Source organism: Nansenia antarctica (assembly GCF_963989245.1).
Source record: "Nansenia antarctica genome assembly, chromosome: 4".
Lineage (NCBI taxonomy): Eukaryota > Metazoa > Chordata > Actinopteri > Argentiniformes > Microstomatidae > Nansenia > Nansenia antarctica.
In genome coordinates, this window is record NC_137689.1 from 9,190,303 (window position 1) to 9,209,329 (window position 19,027).

At 43.5% G+C, this 19,027-nt stretch overlaps 1 protein-coding gene across 1 annotated transcript in view; it reads right to left on the reverse strand.

The window, feature by feature from the left end:
- The window catches only part of ano1a (anoctamin 1, calcium activated chloride channel a), a gene marked incomplete at both ends in the record, with an annotated part of 35,706 nt that extends 18,356 nt beyond the window's left edge, over positions 1–17,350 (reverse strand). Inside the window, 7 exons of the mRNA XM_080528113.1 lie at positions 312–363; positions 881–935; positions 2,504–2,655; positions 5,948–6,046; positions 11,917–12,267; positions 14,638–14,831; positions 17,278–17,350. Coding sequence (XP_080384239.1) covers positions 312–363; positions 881–935; positions 2,504–2,655; positions 5,948–6,046; positions 11,917–12,267; positions 14,638–14,831; positions 17,278–17,350 — 976 coding nt within the window. The remainder of the gene's footprint in view (positions 1–311; positions 364–880; positions 936–2,503; positions 2,656–5,947; positions 6,047–11,916; positions 12,268–14,637; positions 14,832–17,277) is intronic.
- Between the last annotated feature and the right edge of the window lie 1,677 nt (positions 17,351–19,027).

Below are 19,027 nucleotides of genomic sequence, written 5' to 3' on the forward strand. Positions count from 1 at the left end.
TCGAAGAGGTTTATTACTCAGCAAAATGAAAAAAACAATACTATTATTTTGATTTGATAATATTGTTCTGCTGTATTACTGGAGGGCAAGTGTTGTCTGTATTTTGTAATGGTCTTAGGATGAGATGATAGGACATGAGATATCACTAATGGTGCTTTGTTCATCTGTTTTTATGGTTAAACCACATTCACATACATGTACACCGCATATACATATTCAAGTTCAAAAGCTTTATTGTAAATTTTTGGGGTAAAAGAATATCACATTCACTTCATAGCAAGTATGCCTTATAGAGAGAGGGGATGGCTTACCCATGGTGTATTTGGCTCTAGTACACCTTGTGCGTTTCAACACTTCATATACCTATATGGGTGAGAAGAAAAGACCAGTGTAAAGGCTTGTATAACTGGAGAATGTTGGAAATGTCTAACACACAATAAACTGTGTATTGTAATTAACATTGAATCCCAGAATGCATCTGGAGTTTTTCAGCCTGGATGCTTTTATGACTGACTAATTCAATTAAAAAAGGGTAATTACTCTATGCTGCACCGTGAAGCCTGAAATAAAATGGACCTCTTGCACTCGACTATAGAAAGATAAAACGTGACATGCACTGGTAGACAACCTGCAACCTTTTCAACCTGAAAAGCCATCTCCAAACCCATTTAGCTTCTTATTGATTCTTCTGGTGAGAGGTAAAGATGAAATCCTCAAAGGGAAAATAACATCTAGCTTAATTGAGGTGTCCTATCCAATAAGAGCTTAATTAGGAACAGATCATTCATTTAGTAGCGGTGTGAAGCACTGCCGTATTGATTGGCCTCAGTATGCCTCCGTATTGATTAGCATGCGGTCATGCAGATGATCCAGCACTTACTATAGAGCTCCTGGTTTTGCTGTCGAAGAACGACTCTCTGTCTGAGAGATCAAACCTGGAAATACAAAAAAACAGCCTTGTGTAAGAAGAGGTTTCTTTCTAGGGCTAAGCATTCCACCATGAGAGTACTGCGCAATACTGTAACTGCCGTTAAACTCAAGTTTTGCGGTTATTTGCAGTCGCAAATAGCCTACTGTATCGGGACTGCAATCCTTTCCAGGTGTTTCTTCATGGGTCATGTTGTCACTAGCTACTAGACCAGACAAGTAGGGTGATAACAGGGAGAAGACGGTTGAGAATGTCTTGGTAGCTTGTGTTAGTTAACAGGGCCTACACAGGGCCTACACAGGGCCTACACAGGGCCTTTCGCAGGGAGTCAGAAGCTCAAAATAGCCCCTGCCCTCTCTGCCCACTCTCTGGAATAAAACTTGCTTGTTTACGAGTGTTGCTCTGAACACTTTCAAATATCGAACCTTTCATACAGTACAAAATGTGTTGGTTCAAGCACTCGCATCCAAAATGCAGATATCTCCATATCTGTAACCCTTCTGAAAAAATGTAATCACAGTAAAGATGATTTGCATCTTGGCTGTTCAAAGCACCTCTGTATTACTTCCGTCTAGCACAGTAGTGGCATTAGCTATGTCACAATGACAAAGGACACCTGAATAGTGAGGGCTGCGGGCATAGCACATCCATTTCAATTCCATTTATTTCGGTTGTAATATAATACGGGGTATTAAATCTATTGCCATGTGAATAATTGTAGATTGCAGCATATTACATAAATATATAATCAGATTTGATGCAGATCATAATAGCATATACACAGTGGCTCACGACCTCAATCTCTCATAATACCACAGATATTTGTTCCACCTGCGAACATTGCTAACCCCAAATTGCATTACACAACGTATAGTGCCCTGCATTAGAAATGGGACAGTGAAGCATTTCTTCTTTTGGCTCTAAACTCCAAATGTTTGCTACGTTAACCTCATTACTATGGAGGTTAACGTAGCAATCATCATATCAGCTTTTATTCGATGGTATGTGTACATAATGGTTTCACCATTTAGAAATGACAGCACTTTGTATACATACTGTAGGTTAGTCCCCCTATTTGAGGGCACCAACAGGGGGGGACACTTACTACGGGTTTCTGATTAGTCAGGTGTGATCCGTGACATAATTTGTGCAGGCATAAAAGAGCTGTCGAAGCTCAAAGACCAACTGACAATCTTTACTTTAACCTCATAGTATTTTTGGGGAGTATAAAACCAAGAAAAAAAATGCTCCAGTGCCATTACATACACAGGGCACTGCATGTGCTATTGTATTATTTATATGTCACTTTTACAACCCTATTTGAAGCCAACATGAATTTTTAACAGTTTATTACTGATTGGTAGGGTAGTAGTAGCCAAACAGTAAACCCATGAAGCTTTCAGCTCCGTCTCGTTGACCATGACAGAACGACATACAGTACATAATAGTCTATTTCGAGTGTGAACCACTGAACCCAATGAATGAATGGACTTTATTGTCATTGCTACAGTACAGGTACCAAACAACGAAATTTAGGAGCCACAGGTCTCAGATCAGTGATGCTGTTGGACTCACAGGTGCTGCTTCTCCCTGGAGAACGGGTGGGACAGAGGCTTCACGCTTTGAGGCCTGTTGGGCTCCACTTTAGGATGCAGTGGCAACGTCACTTTGTGGATGAACAGATTGATCTTCTCCACCAGATTACTCCCCTGCTTCACCTCGTAAACCTGCATAGAAAAGGAAAAAAGGAGGAGAATGTGATTTAAGAAACTAGGGATTACAAATGTAATCCAGGTTACATGGATTAAACTCTGTGTACCTATTAGCTGAAACCCCATTCAAATCACAACTGTACAGACTGAGGAGGCTTGCAGGCACATAGCCCCGCCTAGTTCCCAGTCTATAAAGGCTTATGCATAAGTGTGCTAATATATTCTGCTAATCCACTTCACAAGCTACGTGCGAGAGGGCCAATGAGGTTCAACCCCTCACTCTGGGACCCCGCAATACGCCCCTGTTTGCCTGGTGTGAAGAGAAACCCATATGGATACAAAGATGTACCTTTAAAAGGCAAGTGGAGAAGCCCAGCTGGCTGCAGCTCCACAACTCTGAGACAGACACCAAGACTCACGGATAAGACTCATGAGTCACGACACCACCAACTCACGGATGGAGTGCACCAGGACGCCCACAGGAGGCCACAACAACAATTGTAAGCCTCAACAATGGCCCTCACAATAACATGGGAGAGGCACTGTGAAGACATAGCCCTTCCCTTGGCAGGGTTTGAAAAGCAGACGAACAATCTGATCAGATCCTGAATGATGCCATCCTGACCAAAGAGTGTACTGTACAGCAGTGTTTCTCAACCCTCTCCTCGGGGACCCCCAGCCGCTCCACATATTTGATCTGTTCCACCACCAGCTCACCTGATTCAACTAACCAAGTACAAAGCAATTATGGTTTGTACTTGATTAGTTGAATCAGGTGTGCTGGTGGTGGAACAGATAAAAGAGCGGCTGGGGCTCCCCGAGGAGAGGTTTGAGAAACACTGCTGTACAGAGGGTGTTGATATGCTCCTGTCCCAGAGAGTGGAAAAGGGTTGGGGATGGAAAGGGAGCAGTACATCAGCTTGACTGAGGTACACCGGGGAAATGAATGCTGCATTAGAGCGTAACGTAACCTTAGTGAGGGCCAGGGGCAAACTGGGTACTATTGAGCACGCAAGTCACGCACACAATTGTCTGCGGCCAGGGCAAGCAACAGTGTGGTCTTGTAAAGCGGTGTACACAGTACACAGAACTGACCCTGAATGCCTTGGTCGAAACACCATATTCTGGACAAATCAGGGATGAAATTCTAATAATATCAAAGATTCTCCAAACACGTGACCTGCTGAACAAAATAAAAATAGATATTTGATTTTGCCTATTGGGCATTACACTCATGCCCGATGTTCTAAGGCATGAAGTTGTTTTGTGTGAAAGTCACGTATCATGAGATGGGACTTTCTCCTATATGGTGTAGTGTGTAGGAGCTGTGCGTAGGCATCTTAAGACAACATCTTGACGCCAAAGTCTGTAGAGATTGGAATTAGTGAGCACCTAAAGAACCAGAGACAGGTCCCAGAGTGGACGAAAGCAGCACGATCCCATGAAACGACAAGGGGTTTTGTTCTCAAGCCAAAGGGTTTGTTCTACCACCACAGAGAGACCCCTGCAGGGTATTCCATTTAGCCATATCCTCTTGGCTGGTGTCAAGAACCCGGACCCGGAGGAGCTTGAGATGGAGCTTGGAGGCAGCTCTGTGGACAGCCAGCCTCCAGGAAGGTCTGTCTGGAAGGCACTTCACCCTGCATTTCCCATATCCCTGTAGAGAACTGGGCAGAAGGGAGGGGGCCCTTAGATGAGCTAAGCAACTAAGCAAGAGACAATGGGGGCATGTCCAAAGGAGTCATGCGGAGCCTCACCCTCAGAGGCATTGCCGAAATATGCAGAAATTACACCCTTCAGGTACTTGACCCTGTGTTTCAGAACATCCGCATCCAGCAGAGCGCAATGCTTGCAGGATGAGCCCAAAACATTGGTGGGCAGACTTGGTGAAAGTCTGACTTTCACAAAGCACAACCAGAGCCATTAGTGCATTCTCCCTGAGAATAAAACAGGAAACACAGTGGTAGATATATGAGTTGACACAAGCTACAAAATAGCGTGGCGCTGTTGGCTCTTTAATGTCAACAAAATATATCTGATGTCTGCGTTGTGTGTGTTTCCACCAGGTATCAATATCAAATATCAATAGGAACCTCACATTAAGCACATTTTCGTAGATTAAAGGTTTATTTCAGGATAAGGAATATCAAAGCGACATCCCTCAGACCATACACCTCTCCTCAGACCCTACCTAACAACAAAAGAATTTTACACACAGGAGCATATAAAATCCACACATTGAAAAGATTATACATTTTCCGGGGCAGCTGCTGAAAAAAGAGCTGAACAATGCTGGCAAAAACAGAACAGGTGGCAACCCTAATCACAGTTGTTGACACTCCCCATCAGGCCACCCAACATTGATCAACTTTCTCCTGAGCAGTCTGGGAACAGCCCCGCTGCATTTTCACCTCTGACCTAATTTTCACATAGTGGATATAAAATATTGTGGTATAAAATATTATTCAAATCCAGCAATGACTATCTCGCCCACACACAAACTAGTGCAGCAATAAGCTCCACTAAAATGGTGGAAGATAGCTAGTGCTCCAGTTGCCTGAGTGCAATAGGCAGAGCTGCTATCAGGCCCTAAGGTTAGCAGTAGAGGGTGCTAGTTCTGTTTGTACGAAGAGAATGTTCTAGCAACTGTCAAAATAGCTATGTGCTGAAGTCGTTAAATGACGAACACGTGACCTAGCCAACTGTCCAAGTGGTTAGCCGTAGCTGACATGAGGGACCTAGCGAAGCCTACACAGGAATTATACACTAGGAATTATAGCGATATAAGAACTACAAACACCAAAATAGCAAACCTTCCTGCAAATATGGCCCTAATATTTCCTGCATGAACCCACTCATGGAATGCCTCTTGTCCAATCAAATTACTTGGGTCCCTTTATGACATTGAACCCAGTGTGCGCTCCGGCACTCTCAGAGTGAATTTACGAACACACCCATAGGGTTTGAGTAAAGACAACCTAACTCCCCAGGAGAATCCTAGGAACAGTTAAGTTAAGTTGCTAGTTAGCCCTAGCAATGCACTATAGTAACCTGCGGGCAGTCAGCGAGTGAAGAGTGGAAAGAACAAACGAGCGTGTTATGCATGAGCCTTTATAGGCTGGCCACTAGGACACATGCTTGCGAGCGCCCTTAGCCTGTACAGGTGTGAATGAATAGGGATTCAGCAGACAGGTACACAATGTGTGTGTCCCATAATGAGAGGTTGAACCGACTCGACTGAAAGAGAACTAGTGCATCAACAGACTCATAGTTTAACTGATAGTGTGAACCACAAAGAGGCCTTTACCTTTTTGGTGGGCATCTTGAGCTTCATGAACTCGGCCTCCCGACAGAGGACATTCCAGGGAGCATGGATTTTCAGGAAGCCCATCCCAGGGATTTTGGTCTAGAAAAATAGAAAATGTGACGCTGAAAACAAAGTAGGGTAGGAATATCCACCTAAAGACTAAGCAAATGGCCTTTCTTTTCCCTCCGGTAGCCAGGCAACCTTTAGTCACGAACCCCCAAATAAATGGCCTTGTTGCTTCGCATTTGGGGACACATACCTTTCGTTATCACACACCTCTGCGGAGACATGCTCGCCTCCCCCACAGAGAAGCTACAGTTATGAAGTGTATAATATGTCTGCTTTTTTGTCGTTTTTCCCTCTTTATGATGTGAAATCTGAACCTCCAGTAAAAGCTCACTTCAATGCAGGCTACTATAGTTTCCTTCACACCTGAAAATACTGCAGTCCTAGCATCGGTATAATCATCACTACTTTACATCTCAACGCTATCCCTGATGACATTGTTGTAATACACTGTTATTCAGCCAAAGGCTATCCACTGCTGTATCCACTTGAACAAAACAACGTATCACAGACTAATATATACAGTAGAGAGACATACTGTAACTTCTCTCTCCACAATCTCCTGTGAAAAAAACAACAACGGTTATGCAAGGCCCTCTTATACACTCCTGTCGACCCACTTCCTTACACCCCTCAGCCCACTCGAGGGTTCTGACCCGTCTGTTGAGAACACTGTGGCAGACTGCATTACACTGCAGTGTAATATCAAGCAGAGACAAACTCGCCAATATTCTATTCCTGGGTTCTCTGTTTTGATAAAAAAAAAAAGAGAGAAAAAAAATCATTCATGGACGAAGGCTTAAAAGGAAAGTAAAGTGATCCTAAATTCAAAGTAAACAAAAGGGATTAGAGGGATCAGACGGGGATTAAAATCACTGTAAGATTGTTATTACTGTGCAGTGCTCATCCTCTCTCTAATTTTACTTTCTCCTTACATGCAGGTCACCGTTTAACACGTGAACGCCGGCAGTCTCTCAGTAAACAGAGGTGTTGATTCTTGCAGCAATCGTGTTTGCTGCGTCTCTTTTATGTCTCTATGTAATTTGTTTGAGTAGGCTAATACGGAACCAACCGGGGCGGCTGTGGCGCAGGAGGTAGAGCTGCTGTCTAATGATCGCAAGGTTGGCAGATTGGCGGTTCGAGCCCCGGCTGTCCACATGTCGAAGTGTCCTTGGGCAAGACACTGAACCCCAAATTGCTCCCAGTTGAGTCAAAGCTCTCTAAATAATGCATTCCTTGTTTATTGCATTAGAAATGCATTTCTAATAGGCCTAATTTCATGGATTAGAATTGTAAATAGGGCCTACAGCTATAGCTGTCATGTTAAAATGCGTCACAATGTTCTGAAGCACACCGCGGCCAGAGTTAGCATTGCAGATGAGGGAACAAACTTTAAAGACTTAATCCTTGATATGTTTCTGCTGTTTAAGTTTCAAGTTTGCTTTTATTGGTCACATGTACAGTACAGTGAAATGCTTTGTTCTGTACAGGCCCCCCCTTGAGAATGTGCTTCATACAGTACCAATAATTAAAGATAAAATAAAATAAAATAAGTCTTAAGTATGGTGTAACACCTACTATACACTATACAATACACGATATACAAGTACAAGTGAAATCAGTAATAAAAAAGTGCAATTCCCTTGATGGATGTATAAATATGGTGTAGTGGTGTTTAATTATGTTTAAATATGGTGTAAAGTGCTTAAAGTGTCTGGTTTGGTTGGTTTGGTTTCATTCATTCACAGTCATTGAGAGTCATTGAGCATCCTGATGGCCTGGGGATAGAAGCTCCTTTTGAGTCTCTCTGTGCTGGCCATGAGACTCCTGTAGCGCTTGCCTGACCGCAGCAGTTCAAAGAGGCAGTTGTTAGGATGGCTAGAGTCTTTGATTATTCTCCAAGCCTTGGCCCTGCAACGCTTGGTGTAAATGTCCTGGAGGGTGGGAAGCCCACCTCCAATTGTGTGTTCGGCTGATCGGGCCACTCTCTGCAGTCTGCTGCGGTCACTTAGAAACAATGTATCATAAACAATTTTTAAAAATGTATTGTAATGTACATGACTTTTTCTGTTACACACAGGTCACTCCTGACATCAACCCTATCAAGCTTGTCTGGCATGCAATGAAAGAGCACATCAGAAGGGAGGCGAAACCAAGGAACAGAGATGAGATTATTGCAATACAAGTACAATCGTGTGAGATACTTTCGCTGGGGGGGGGGCTCCACCTAGGATGCATATAAACATTAATAAATAATGTAGACATATAGAAAATACAAATAAAATATAAGAGGCAAAGGAAAATATATAAAAAATTAATTTGAATTATTGAATTTTATACATTTAAGGTAAGAGAAAACGTATACACTCGATATACATATAGAAGAATGTATGCACTTGTGTGTACATGTTTGTGTGTGTGTGCCTGTGTGTGGTGTGCTTATATGTGTGGTGCGCAGGGGGGTGTGTGTGTGTGTGTGTCAGTGTGTGTGTGTGTGTGTTATTTATTTAGCAGTTTTATGGCCTGGGGAAAAAAGCTGTTCTTCAGTCTGTTGGTTCATGTTCTTAGGCTCCTGTACCTCCTGCCCAAGAGTAGCAGGGAGAACAGGCTGTATGTGTGGGTGTTGTGGGACCTTGATGACCTTCAGGGACGTCCTGAGGCACCGCTGGTTGTATAGTTGTACAGTTCCTGCAGGCTGGCCAGATCACACCCAGTGATGTGCTGGGCCGTACACACCACCCTTCCCAGCACCTTACGGTCCTTGCTGGTGAAGCAGCTCATCAGGAGGCTCTCTAGGGTGCCACGGTAGAAGTCTCTGAGGCCTCAGGCCAAATTTCTTTAGACGCCTGAGACCGTACTACTGCTGTTGGGCCTTCTTTACGACACTTTCGGTGTGGCTGGTCCACGTCAGGTCTTCATGAATGTTTACCCTTAGGTATTTGAATTTGTCCACTGTCTCCACCTCTGAGTCGTTGATGGCGATGGGAGTGTGCGTGCTCCCCCCCCCCCCCTCCTGTAATCCACAATGACCTCCTTGGTCTTGAGGACATTCAGGGAGAGGTGGTTGTCCTTGCACCACTGTTCCAGTGCGGTCACCTCTTTCCTGTAGGCCATCTCATCGCCGTGGGAGATCGGACCCAAAGCTGCTGTGTCGTCCGCAAACTTCACGATGACATTGGAGGCTTGTGCTTGTTGTCGCCACGCAGTAGTGGGTGTAGATGGCATACAGGAGGGGGCTGAGGATACAGCTCTGCGGCGCTCCTATGCTGCGGGTCAGCGGTGAGGAGGTGTGATTGTCCATTTTCACAAGCTGGCGGCGGTCCGTCAGAAAGTCAAGTATCAAGTCACACAGTGCTGTGTTGAGACGATCCTCGGCATCACTGAAACACCCCTGGCTTGGTTCAAATCTTACCTGTACAACAGGTGGCAGTACGTGTCCCTTGGGGGGGTCCAGATCCACCCCAGCACCAGTGAGACAAGGTGTCCCTCAAGGCTCCATTCTTGGCCCACTACTGTTCACCATCTACCTCCTCCCACTTGGGGAAATCATTCTGCACTCCATGGCCTGGCCCCTGCCTACCTCACAGACCTACTCCAACCCTACACCCCTGCACGTGGTCTCCGATCCTCCGATGCTGATCTCCTCGTCATACCCCGTATTAGGCGTCGCACGCTTGGCGACTGTGCCTTTTCTGTTGCTGCACCCTAGCTGTGGAACTCCCTTCCACCAGCCATCTGATGCTCAGATACTCTCAACACGATCAAGACCTCAAGACGCATCTGTTCAGTCTCGCCTTCGTACAGTATGGCATGGGTCCTGACTAACACTATCCCCCATAACTGCCTTTTCGTTTGTTGTGTTTCTTTTTGTTGTTTATTGGCCTGCTTCACTTCTTTTTTTCCTTTTTTCCTGTACAGTGTCCTTGGGTTTTGAGAAAGGCGCTTTTAAATAAAATATATTATTATTATTTATGTTCATGTCCAGATCCTTGAGTTTGCTGTCGAGTCTGGAGGGCACTATGGTATTGAATGCTGAGCTGTAATCCACAAACAGCATCCTCACATAAGTATCCTTCCCTTCCAGGTGGCAGAGGGCGGTGTGTAGGACGTGGGCGATGGTGTCCTCAGTGGCTCTGTTTGAGCTGTATGCAAATTTTAGGGGGGTCAATGGTGGTGGGGGGGGGGGGGGGGGAGAGGATGAAGCTGATAAGGGATTTAACCAGTCCTTCAAAGCGCATGCTGGCTAAGGAGGTAAGTCTGGCCACTTTTTTTCTGTTTGGCAATGGGGATGACGGTGGTGGATTTAAAGCATGTGGGGATGGTCCAGAGGGAGAGGGACAGGTTGAATATCTTGGTGAATACCCCTGCCGGCTGGTGGGCACAGACCTTCAGGACACGGCCAGGGATTCCATCCAGGCCGGCCGCCTTGCGTGGGTTTAACTGCTTGAACGACCGACGGACATCAGCCTCAGTGAGGGAGAGGGGGCCTGCAGCGGTGGCTGTGGTGAGGGAGAGGGGAGGGGGGGGGGGGGGGGGGGCAGTGCAAGAAGCCATGGGCATGACTGGGGGTCTGGCAGGGCGGTCAAATCAGGCATAGAATGTATTTAGGTCATCTGGGAGGGTGGGTGCTGTGTCTGTGCTTTGCTGTTTTTTTCCAGTCTCTGATAACTTGGAGACCTTGCCATCAGTGCCTTGGGTTGTTGGAGTTGAGTAAGTACGTAAGTAAGTAAAGCTTTATTTTATATAGCACCTTTCATACAAGAAATGCAGCTCAAGGTGCTTTACAACAGAAATAAGAACATAAAGTGACTATAATAAAAACAAAAACAAGCATAGAATGAATATAAAAGCAGGGGAAAACAGTAAAAAGAAAAGGTCAAGATAAAATACGATAAAAATAAATGTATAAAAGGGAAACAATGTACAACCTCTGCCTTAACGCTTAGTAACCGCTATCCATCTTCTCGTCAGCAGAATACCTTTCCCTGTCCATTTCATCTCGCTACCTTACACAGTCTTTCTGTACTTCTCACTGGCTTTCAAGTTCAAACATGGCTGAACAGCACCAGTATCAACATTACAGTTTCTTTCTTTTGCACTTACTCAAACCTTCTGACAACGTACAATCACTTTTTCATCGATCCGGTAGCGTCAGATCACAGTATTTTAACCAACTGGATTTGTAGCCTAACTGTCCTCTTTCTAGACAGAGCTTGAGCTTGGACTCTATCTGTTGTCTGTATTCCTTCTTTGCCTGTTTGATTACTGTTCTCAGTGTGTAGCGTGTGTGCTCACTTAAAGTTCATATCTATTGCTGGCGGAACATTTGGTGCATCCCTAAATACATCACCACACCAAGGACTTGGATACAGTGCCAGAACTTTCTTTGATCACCAGTTCATGTCTTTGGGGTGTCAAATTGCTATTGTTGTGGATATAATTGATTCTTAATAGATTTAGTAGGACTTACAAAGCACAGAGCTTAGATCAATTGTCTCCAAAGAGGCCTTTTATTAAGCCAATGGTTACATGAGCGCAGCAGCAAAGAAGCATGCAGGAAGCAAAAAGCCCCCAACAATGGTGGGACTCATATTTATAGAACTGTCCTTGGTCATGAGGTCACCATTCCTGGGAACAAATCATATTATACAAATCTGTGATTACATAAGTTATGGGCCTTGTCGTCCATAGTCAGAATTGTTCACTGCGCCACAGACCTTGGAAATGGGCCTTCCTTGAGTGCTAGCTTCGCCAAACTCACATTTCTCAGTATAACATGATATAAAACCACTACACTATGATATTCTAATTGATTCCACATTGACATTTTCTGCTGTTGGGAATCTCCCTTTTGAAACAGAGTTAAACAAAGTTAGATGCAGTTAAAAGAAACACTAACTCACCTCCTCATCCTTCTCTAGTTCCAGGCCCATCTCCCTGAGGTTGTCCTCAAACTCGTCCCGGCGGAAGCGCTTGTCGTCCTCGTGGTAGTCGAGTCGGTGCTCCTGGGCAGCGATCTCAGGGTCTTCTCTGGGCGGGGGCGTGGCCCGGCTGCGTCTCATGCTCAGGCTGCGCCGGAGACTTCTGAGGATGGCGTAGTCTCCGAAGCGGGAGGGCTGGCGCTTCACACTGTGGGGCTTCTGGATGTGGTAGGTGAGGACATAGTCCACCCGCCGCACGCCGTCCAGGAAGTAAGGGCCGTGTTTGGGGCTCGAGGGCGTCGTCGCATCCTCTGGCTTGAGGGACTTCAGGAGCTGAGGAGAGAGGGATTAAAAAAACGGATGGATTAAAATAATTAACTCCCACAAAAGTACCTCTACAAGTAACAAGTTACTATTAAAGCTTTAGAGTGTTTTAATTTGTTCAGTAAAGTAGGTTTTAATGTCACTGAAAGCAATGGGTGGCAGATTCATTTTCTGGTGTGAGGCATTATGTCTGCCGAAGCGGAAAATCAAGAATAGTTCCACAATTTTTAAGACTGGTAGTTCAGCCGAGGCGTTGTCGCGCTACAATGATGTTGCCTGATGTAAGACAATGGGGTTATAGTAGGTCATAACTATAGAGTTTATCACAGTGATAACATATTGATATAATCAAATTATCCCCATCTTTGCAACATTTCGTGGCACACTTTCTCATCATACGACATGCCCTAATCTTAGTCACGAGTGCATACCTGACGACCAGTGACCATAACAACTATATCCTATTTGACAGTAACACTCAAAGAGGAACGTATAATATAACACACTGACTCTGGCATTTGCCTTGGTCTGTGACCTAAAAACGAATAATGCTTGTTTGATTATGTTCATGTTAGTAATCTAGTGTGAGATTAGATATAGGCTAAATCAAATTGGTCAGCTTGGCTGCAAACTAAATGGAATGTTGTAGTTTAAGCTCTCAACTGACAGAATCAAAAACTCTTTGACACATGCATTTCATCTGTCCCAAGAAATTACCACCCTGACCGTGTCAAATTAAATATATGCTTTTAGCTGAGTATGGCTATGTGAAAAGTCTAGCTGTAGGCTATATTGCTGAACAAGTTATAAACACACACTACAACCCTGAAATACTCATACTCTTCAGGGGAAACTCACAAAAAAAGATATCTCGTTCAAATACCACTTTAATGTGTTTGCATATTAAATGCCTCACCTCAAATGTTTTATTCCATTATCTGATATCATAACTACACTACCTACAATAGTTGCTCCACAATTACAGCTGTTTGCTTACAATCCTTCAATCCTAAATCGAGCATCCCTTTAGAATATACACACAGGGCATTTTCGTCTCAAAGAAAATAAACACATTATTAACAGAGAGAGACAAAGAGGTGTTGTTGTTGGAGAGAAATCCCTCTTCAACCATCCCACTGGACAGCAAGCTTCAACCCCCTCAGAAGCAGGAAGCCACAGCAAAGGTCACTTCTCAAAGGAGGAATAGGGATGTGGTGTAGTATCAATAACCAATGGAGCACTGTTTCACATAGAGGAACTGAGAGATCCAGTGCCCTTCCGTCAACCACCCACCTCCTACGGTACGGAGCTACTGCGAGCAGAGGCAACGGCAGCGTGCATATCAATGTTGTTATTACTCAGCCAAAAGTGCCCTAATCCAGGGGGCCATGAATACAGTAGCTGACAGATTTGCATATCAACCTTCATGCCTGAACAGCTACTTGAGCAAGTCCTGCTGATTCGCAAACACATTCGCAGCAACATCCTGAGGGATGGGTTCCAACCTCATATTCATAGGTTCACCAAGTATGGTTCAGTAAGTATTAGCTGAACAACACCACTAGCTAATTTTACGGTCATAACGAATACATCATGTAAGAGCTATTTCGGCAGATATCTTATATGATTCATCATTCTTATTTCAAGTCCCATCCTCACAACAGCAAATCAATGGGTCATCTGTTTTAGCAGTGATACATCCCCACACGGTCCCTGAATGATCAATTAATTCCATGTTCAATAGACTTGACCTGCCTTGCCGGCTTGCTTTGAATGCGTATAGCTGTGTCAACTAAATTACACTCTATAGAGTCTTCACAGTAATGGGACAGTAAAAAATACAATAATAACACTGTCATTTTGACCCTCAATAGCTCTCATGAGGGCGACTTTCTATGAGAATTAATTACTTTGTGCTGGCTTCAGGGTCTGTTGTGAATTGTTTATCATTATACAGTAATTATACATAGATAAAAACATTATTATGCATCTATTCCAGAATTTCAAAAAGGGGATCCCAAAAGACTAGATAGATCATCAGTAGTTCACACTCTCCATTATTACACTCCAATTATTATGATATGCTTTGATCATAAGCAAAAAGAAGAAAGGGAAAGGATATTAATTAATTGGATTATATAATATAAGTAAAATTGTTACGTATAAACAGGGGTAGGACAGGATAAGCCTAGGCTTCTTCCTACTCCTTTTCGAACAATTGATAGGACTGTACTCTGCATATTAGTTATTAGTTATTTATTCTTTTTATTTTTAAATCATGTTCGAAATAAAGATTCATTCATTCATTCATTCATTCATTCATTCATTCATTCATTCATTCATTCATTCTGAATTCCCAGTACGGTGGAGACAACTTACAATGGAGTCATACTGCATGTATTTGTTATCTTCGTCTCTGTTTGTGTTGCCTATGTCCGGTGCCTTCTCATCGGCAGGCACGGGCATGTAACTACTGTCATTCCTCCTCATTGTTCCGGATGGTTCTTCCGACTCAGGGAGGAGGTGGTCGCCAGAGGAGTTGTGTACTAGGAAGGCCTCACCTAGGTGCGAATCTGTGGAGGTTAGGACAGAGATCAGTTTAGTATGGAGCAGAAGGGTTAATGGTTTATGAGTACATAGACACATTATAATCATATTCAGTGTAAAAGAAATGTGCATGATAAAGTAAGACGGAAGCCCATGCATGAGTCCGCATTCACATGAAGCAGTAAATAAAGCTACAGATGAGCCACGTTGATACCGCAAGCAAATGCAGTCGGTCAGTGTGAAAACAAGAACAGAAACAGAACCTACATCTCCCGCAATATCAGTCTTTCCCCTAGCGAAAAAAAAACACCATACAGGACTGCAGTGCTGATACCAAAATGTTAAATTGAAACCATTTGAAAGGCTTCGTATAGGCAGGGGGGTGGGGGGCAACAGCTTGACATGGACAGCTCTGCCTGCCAAAGTAATGGAGGGAGAAATGAATGCTCCTGTATATCATTCAGGTCAGGAGGTGCTGGGATGATGCTTCCCAGATGAAGCATGAGAAGAAGCATGTGGTCTCCTCATGTCTCCCTTCTGACAGAGACAAAGTTCAAAGGGCTGACACTAGAAGGAAAGCCTCCAACATGCTGTGGGTATTTATTTCTTAGTGCCTCCGTGGGTAATGTCAGAGAATAATGGCAAATCAATTTACATAAGAGATGTCTATGAGACATCTTCGCCACCTCGTTGAGAATCTGACCCGTGCTTCCTTCTTTGAGACAATCTGCACTCTACATGCTGTACGTATATGTTGTGAGAGTCTTCTTCCCAAAGGGCTCATCAAAAAGGATCGTGGTGCTTTTCCACGGTCACTTTTGGAACCGGTAAGTGGCCCAAAGCATCAGATTTCCATCTCTGAGAACAACCCCCCCAAAAAGCCCCTAATTAACAGGTGTATTGTTTCATTTATTGTGTCATGCTGGGTTGAGGGTGACACGCATTTCTGACAACGTCAAGTTTGCTCCTCCCAAGTTCTCAGAACCTGCAGTGGGACCCGGTCTCTAGTGGGAAAATTCCAGAAGTGTCAATGTGGTCCATGACCATCCCATCGCCTAAAGGCTAAATGTCCCCGTTTATGGTTTGGATTTGAATTTATGTCATCCCACATAAACCTCTATGAGAATATTTCTATACATTGGGAAGATACTGAATGCACCTATTCAACATGCAGTAATCCTGGATTTGGCTTAGTTTGCCCTTTTTAATAGAAATATTCAAACACATGTGCAATTGTTTGCTTATGCACGCAAGAGGGGAAACGATGCGGGACACCATCAAGAATCTGCTTATTGTTTGGAAATGATTCACAACAATTCTCATGTTGTTTCAGTACTATAACACACCTCTCCTGAGGCAGTGCTAAGGGCAGCCTGACCAGCACAGATTCTGACTGAGGTCCTTGTGATAAACCTTTTGATGAAAAGGAGCCTGTGGGTGCACTTTAGGAGGAAAATGCTGAAATGAAATGAACAGGAGCGTAATATGGACTAGAGTATTATATAAATACACTGAAAGCTCCATTCAATCGAACCAATGTCGTGCTATGCGCTTTATGGGGTAAGAGGAAAAAGCAGTGCAAGATTGACTGTTACTGTAAGTTGGGTTTTTCTTCTTTCAGTAAACATATATATTGTCACTAAATGCCTTATAGCTGTGAAACATGAACATTGTTGTTTTGACTTATTAACATGTTCATTTGATTGATCCACACATATCCATTACCGAGAGCTAGAGTGAATTTGGGAAACAAATACAACATGAGGAAGTTGTATGCCAATCAGATGGAAATGTCTGAGGCTGTCTGTGGGCTGCTTATCAACAGAACACCTTTCCACAGTCACTCTCTTCCTCATATTATTCTTGGTAAATACTATCGACAATCAATCAGAATAACCAAAACTCACTATAATTATTGAGAAAATGTTCCATCTTCATTACTATAATTACAGTTATAATTTCAGCTTAAAATGTTTGAGGTGACTTCAATGAGGAATGCTTAAAGAGAAAGTCGTGCTCACGTATGAATATCCGTCAGTGCTAGTGTATCCTACTGTCCAGCTTCTCTGCATAACACAGAACACTTGACTTGGAAAACGCTTCAGGTAAACAGAAGCTCACAAGATTGAACATCACAGTTAATGGGAATCATGATAAAAACTGTTAAAACACTAGGTATTCATAAGAAAGACGGTCATGCGATATTGTGAGCTTGTAGGCTATATTCTCCAACACTAATATGTAAAACATAATTAAATAATATCAAAATACAACAATCCTCTTACCAAAAATATTAATGTGGGCTTTTACTGAAATGTAAATAATGATTTTAGGGTACTTTTCTATGCATACATAGGCTACAGTACATCAAATGTACTCCCATTCTTATGCAACTCAGCTGGTGCGCTTTTTTATCTGAGTGTCAATATTTTGAAAACAAGCCAAATCAACCATCAAAAACAGCAAGCTTACCAGAATCTTTAGGGCTATTATCATGACTGTTATTTATTTGCATCGGATCATCTTCATCCCCATGTCTCTCCATTGAAACGGACTATTAAACCGAGTGATTCCAACCAATATCCTCCCTCTCTATCTATCCCCCCCTCTCTCTCTGTGAAAACATCTCAGCCCACTGTCAATATCTCCTGTGCGCCCGCGGGCTCAATACGCTCTGGCGTTGCATGGAAACGTAGTAGGGTCTGCCGGAGCGTCTCCCTGCTGCCTCCTTTAGTAGGCGACTTAATTCACTGGCTGTGATGAGAGAAAGTCCTGGTCTCTAGGCGAGCTCTAATGTGTGTTATGCGAAAATGCATACGCATTTGTGTGTGCCCTCCCACCGCACGTCGTGCCAAATAGCTAATACATTTCAGTACAGTCAGTGCATGCATCACTATGAATATGATGGTCAATGTAGGGAACTCGAGGCGCAACCAGAGACAGCAGCCGGTGCCGCCCACGCCTGGATCTGACGCTCCTCCGGTGGGTAGGTAGGTGTGAAGCTCTCCGGCAAAACCTCCTAGACGGTGCTATCTATCATGCTTCCAATACATGATTTATTATTATTATTATTACACTGGTTTGAGGCGCAAGACGGCACCAGCTAACAATACACAGTCGGCTAATGTACTTTCAAGGAATTAAATGACTATTTGACCTATACCCACCCGGCTGCTGGAGGGTTGATCTGCGCGTAATTGGGTGGATTCGGGTAACCTAAACTGCCATACTGTGATTACTTCCTGTTCTAACAACATCTAGTCAACAGGACTTTACTCTAGGTTTACAGTAAACATGGATGTCTGGAATGAAATTGTAAAGTTGTTGAACAGGAAATAAACACACTGGAGCAGGTGTCCAACATTACCCGAATTCACCATAAGATAATCAAGTATACAGAATAGAGTATTACGCCCTAACTGTCCCACAGCAGAACTGTCCCTCCTTAGACCTGTTCATCCCCTACCCCTCTGTACAGTTTCTATACTGCACATACTTAACTAAATAATAATAATAATAATAATAAAATACTTAATTCTTCCTTCTGCTAGCATTATGACAGCCAATGGCCCTAGCATAGATTACTTGTTCTTGCTATGACTGGATAGATGACTCACTTTACTTCGACAAGTGTATTTTGGATAAAGGCGTCTCCAAAATCTCAACAATGGTAAATGTAAATGATATGAGCGATTGCCGATTTTTAGATAAAGTAAATGAACCCGTGGACATCAGGGGAAATGTTTTCGTCCTCAGAAAAAGCCATTGCAAATTGTGTCCAACGATCCACTCTCTTCAATTGGTATCCAAAGAGTGACCGTCTTGGATGAGGCGTTGAAGAAGTTCGATAAAAAGGGTTTTAGCTACAGCATGGAACATTAAGACGTCCGCAACATGTCTTTGGGATAATAGCTGGACAAATGGAAATGTAAGGCTCCGTCTAGGAGGTTTAAATAAGTCAAGAACATGATTAACATTATAATAAACCCGTCGTTATGGAACATGCAAGTCATGTATATTTCTTAATTCAGGCCAATGGTAGGCCTCTGATCTTAGGTCATGTTTTGCGCAATAACCAATGGTTTTGCGTTGTTCACCTGCCCATTTATAACTCCAGGACCAAGGGGGAAACTTATTCAGGAAAGTTCACCACGGTGAACCCGCCACAGTCTCAACGAAAGCTAGCCTATCAAAAGATCGTCCGCCAAGATGAGGCTTAGGA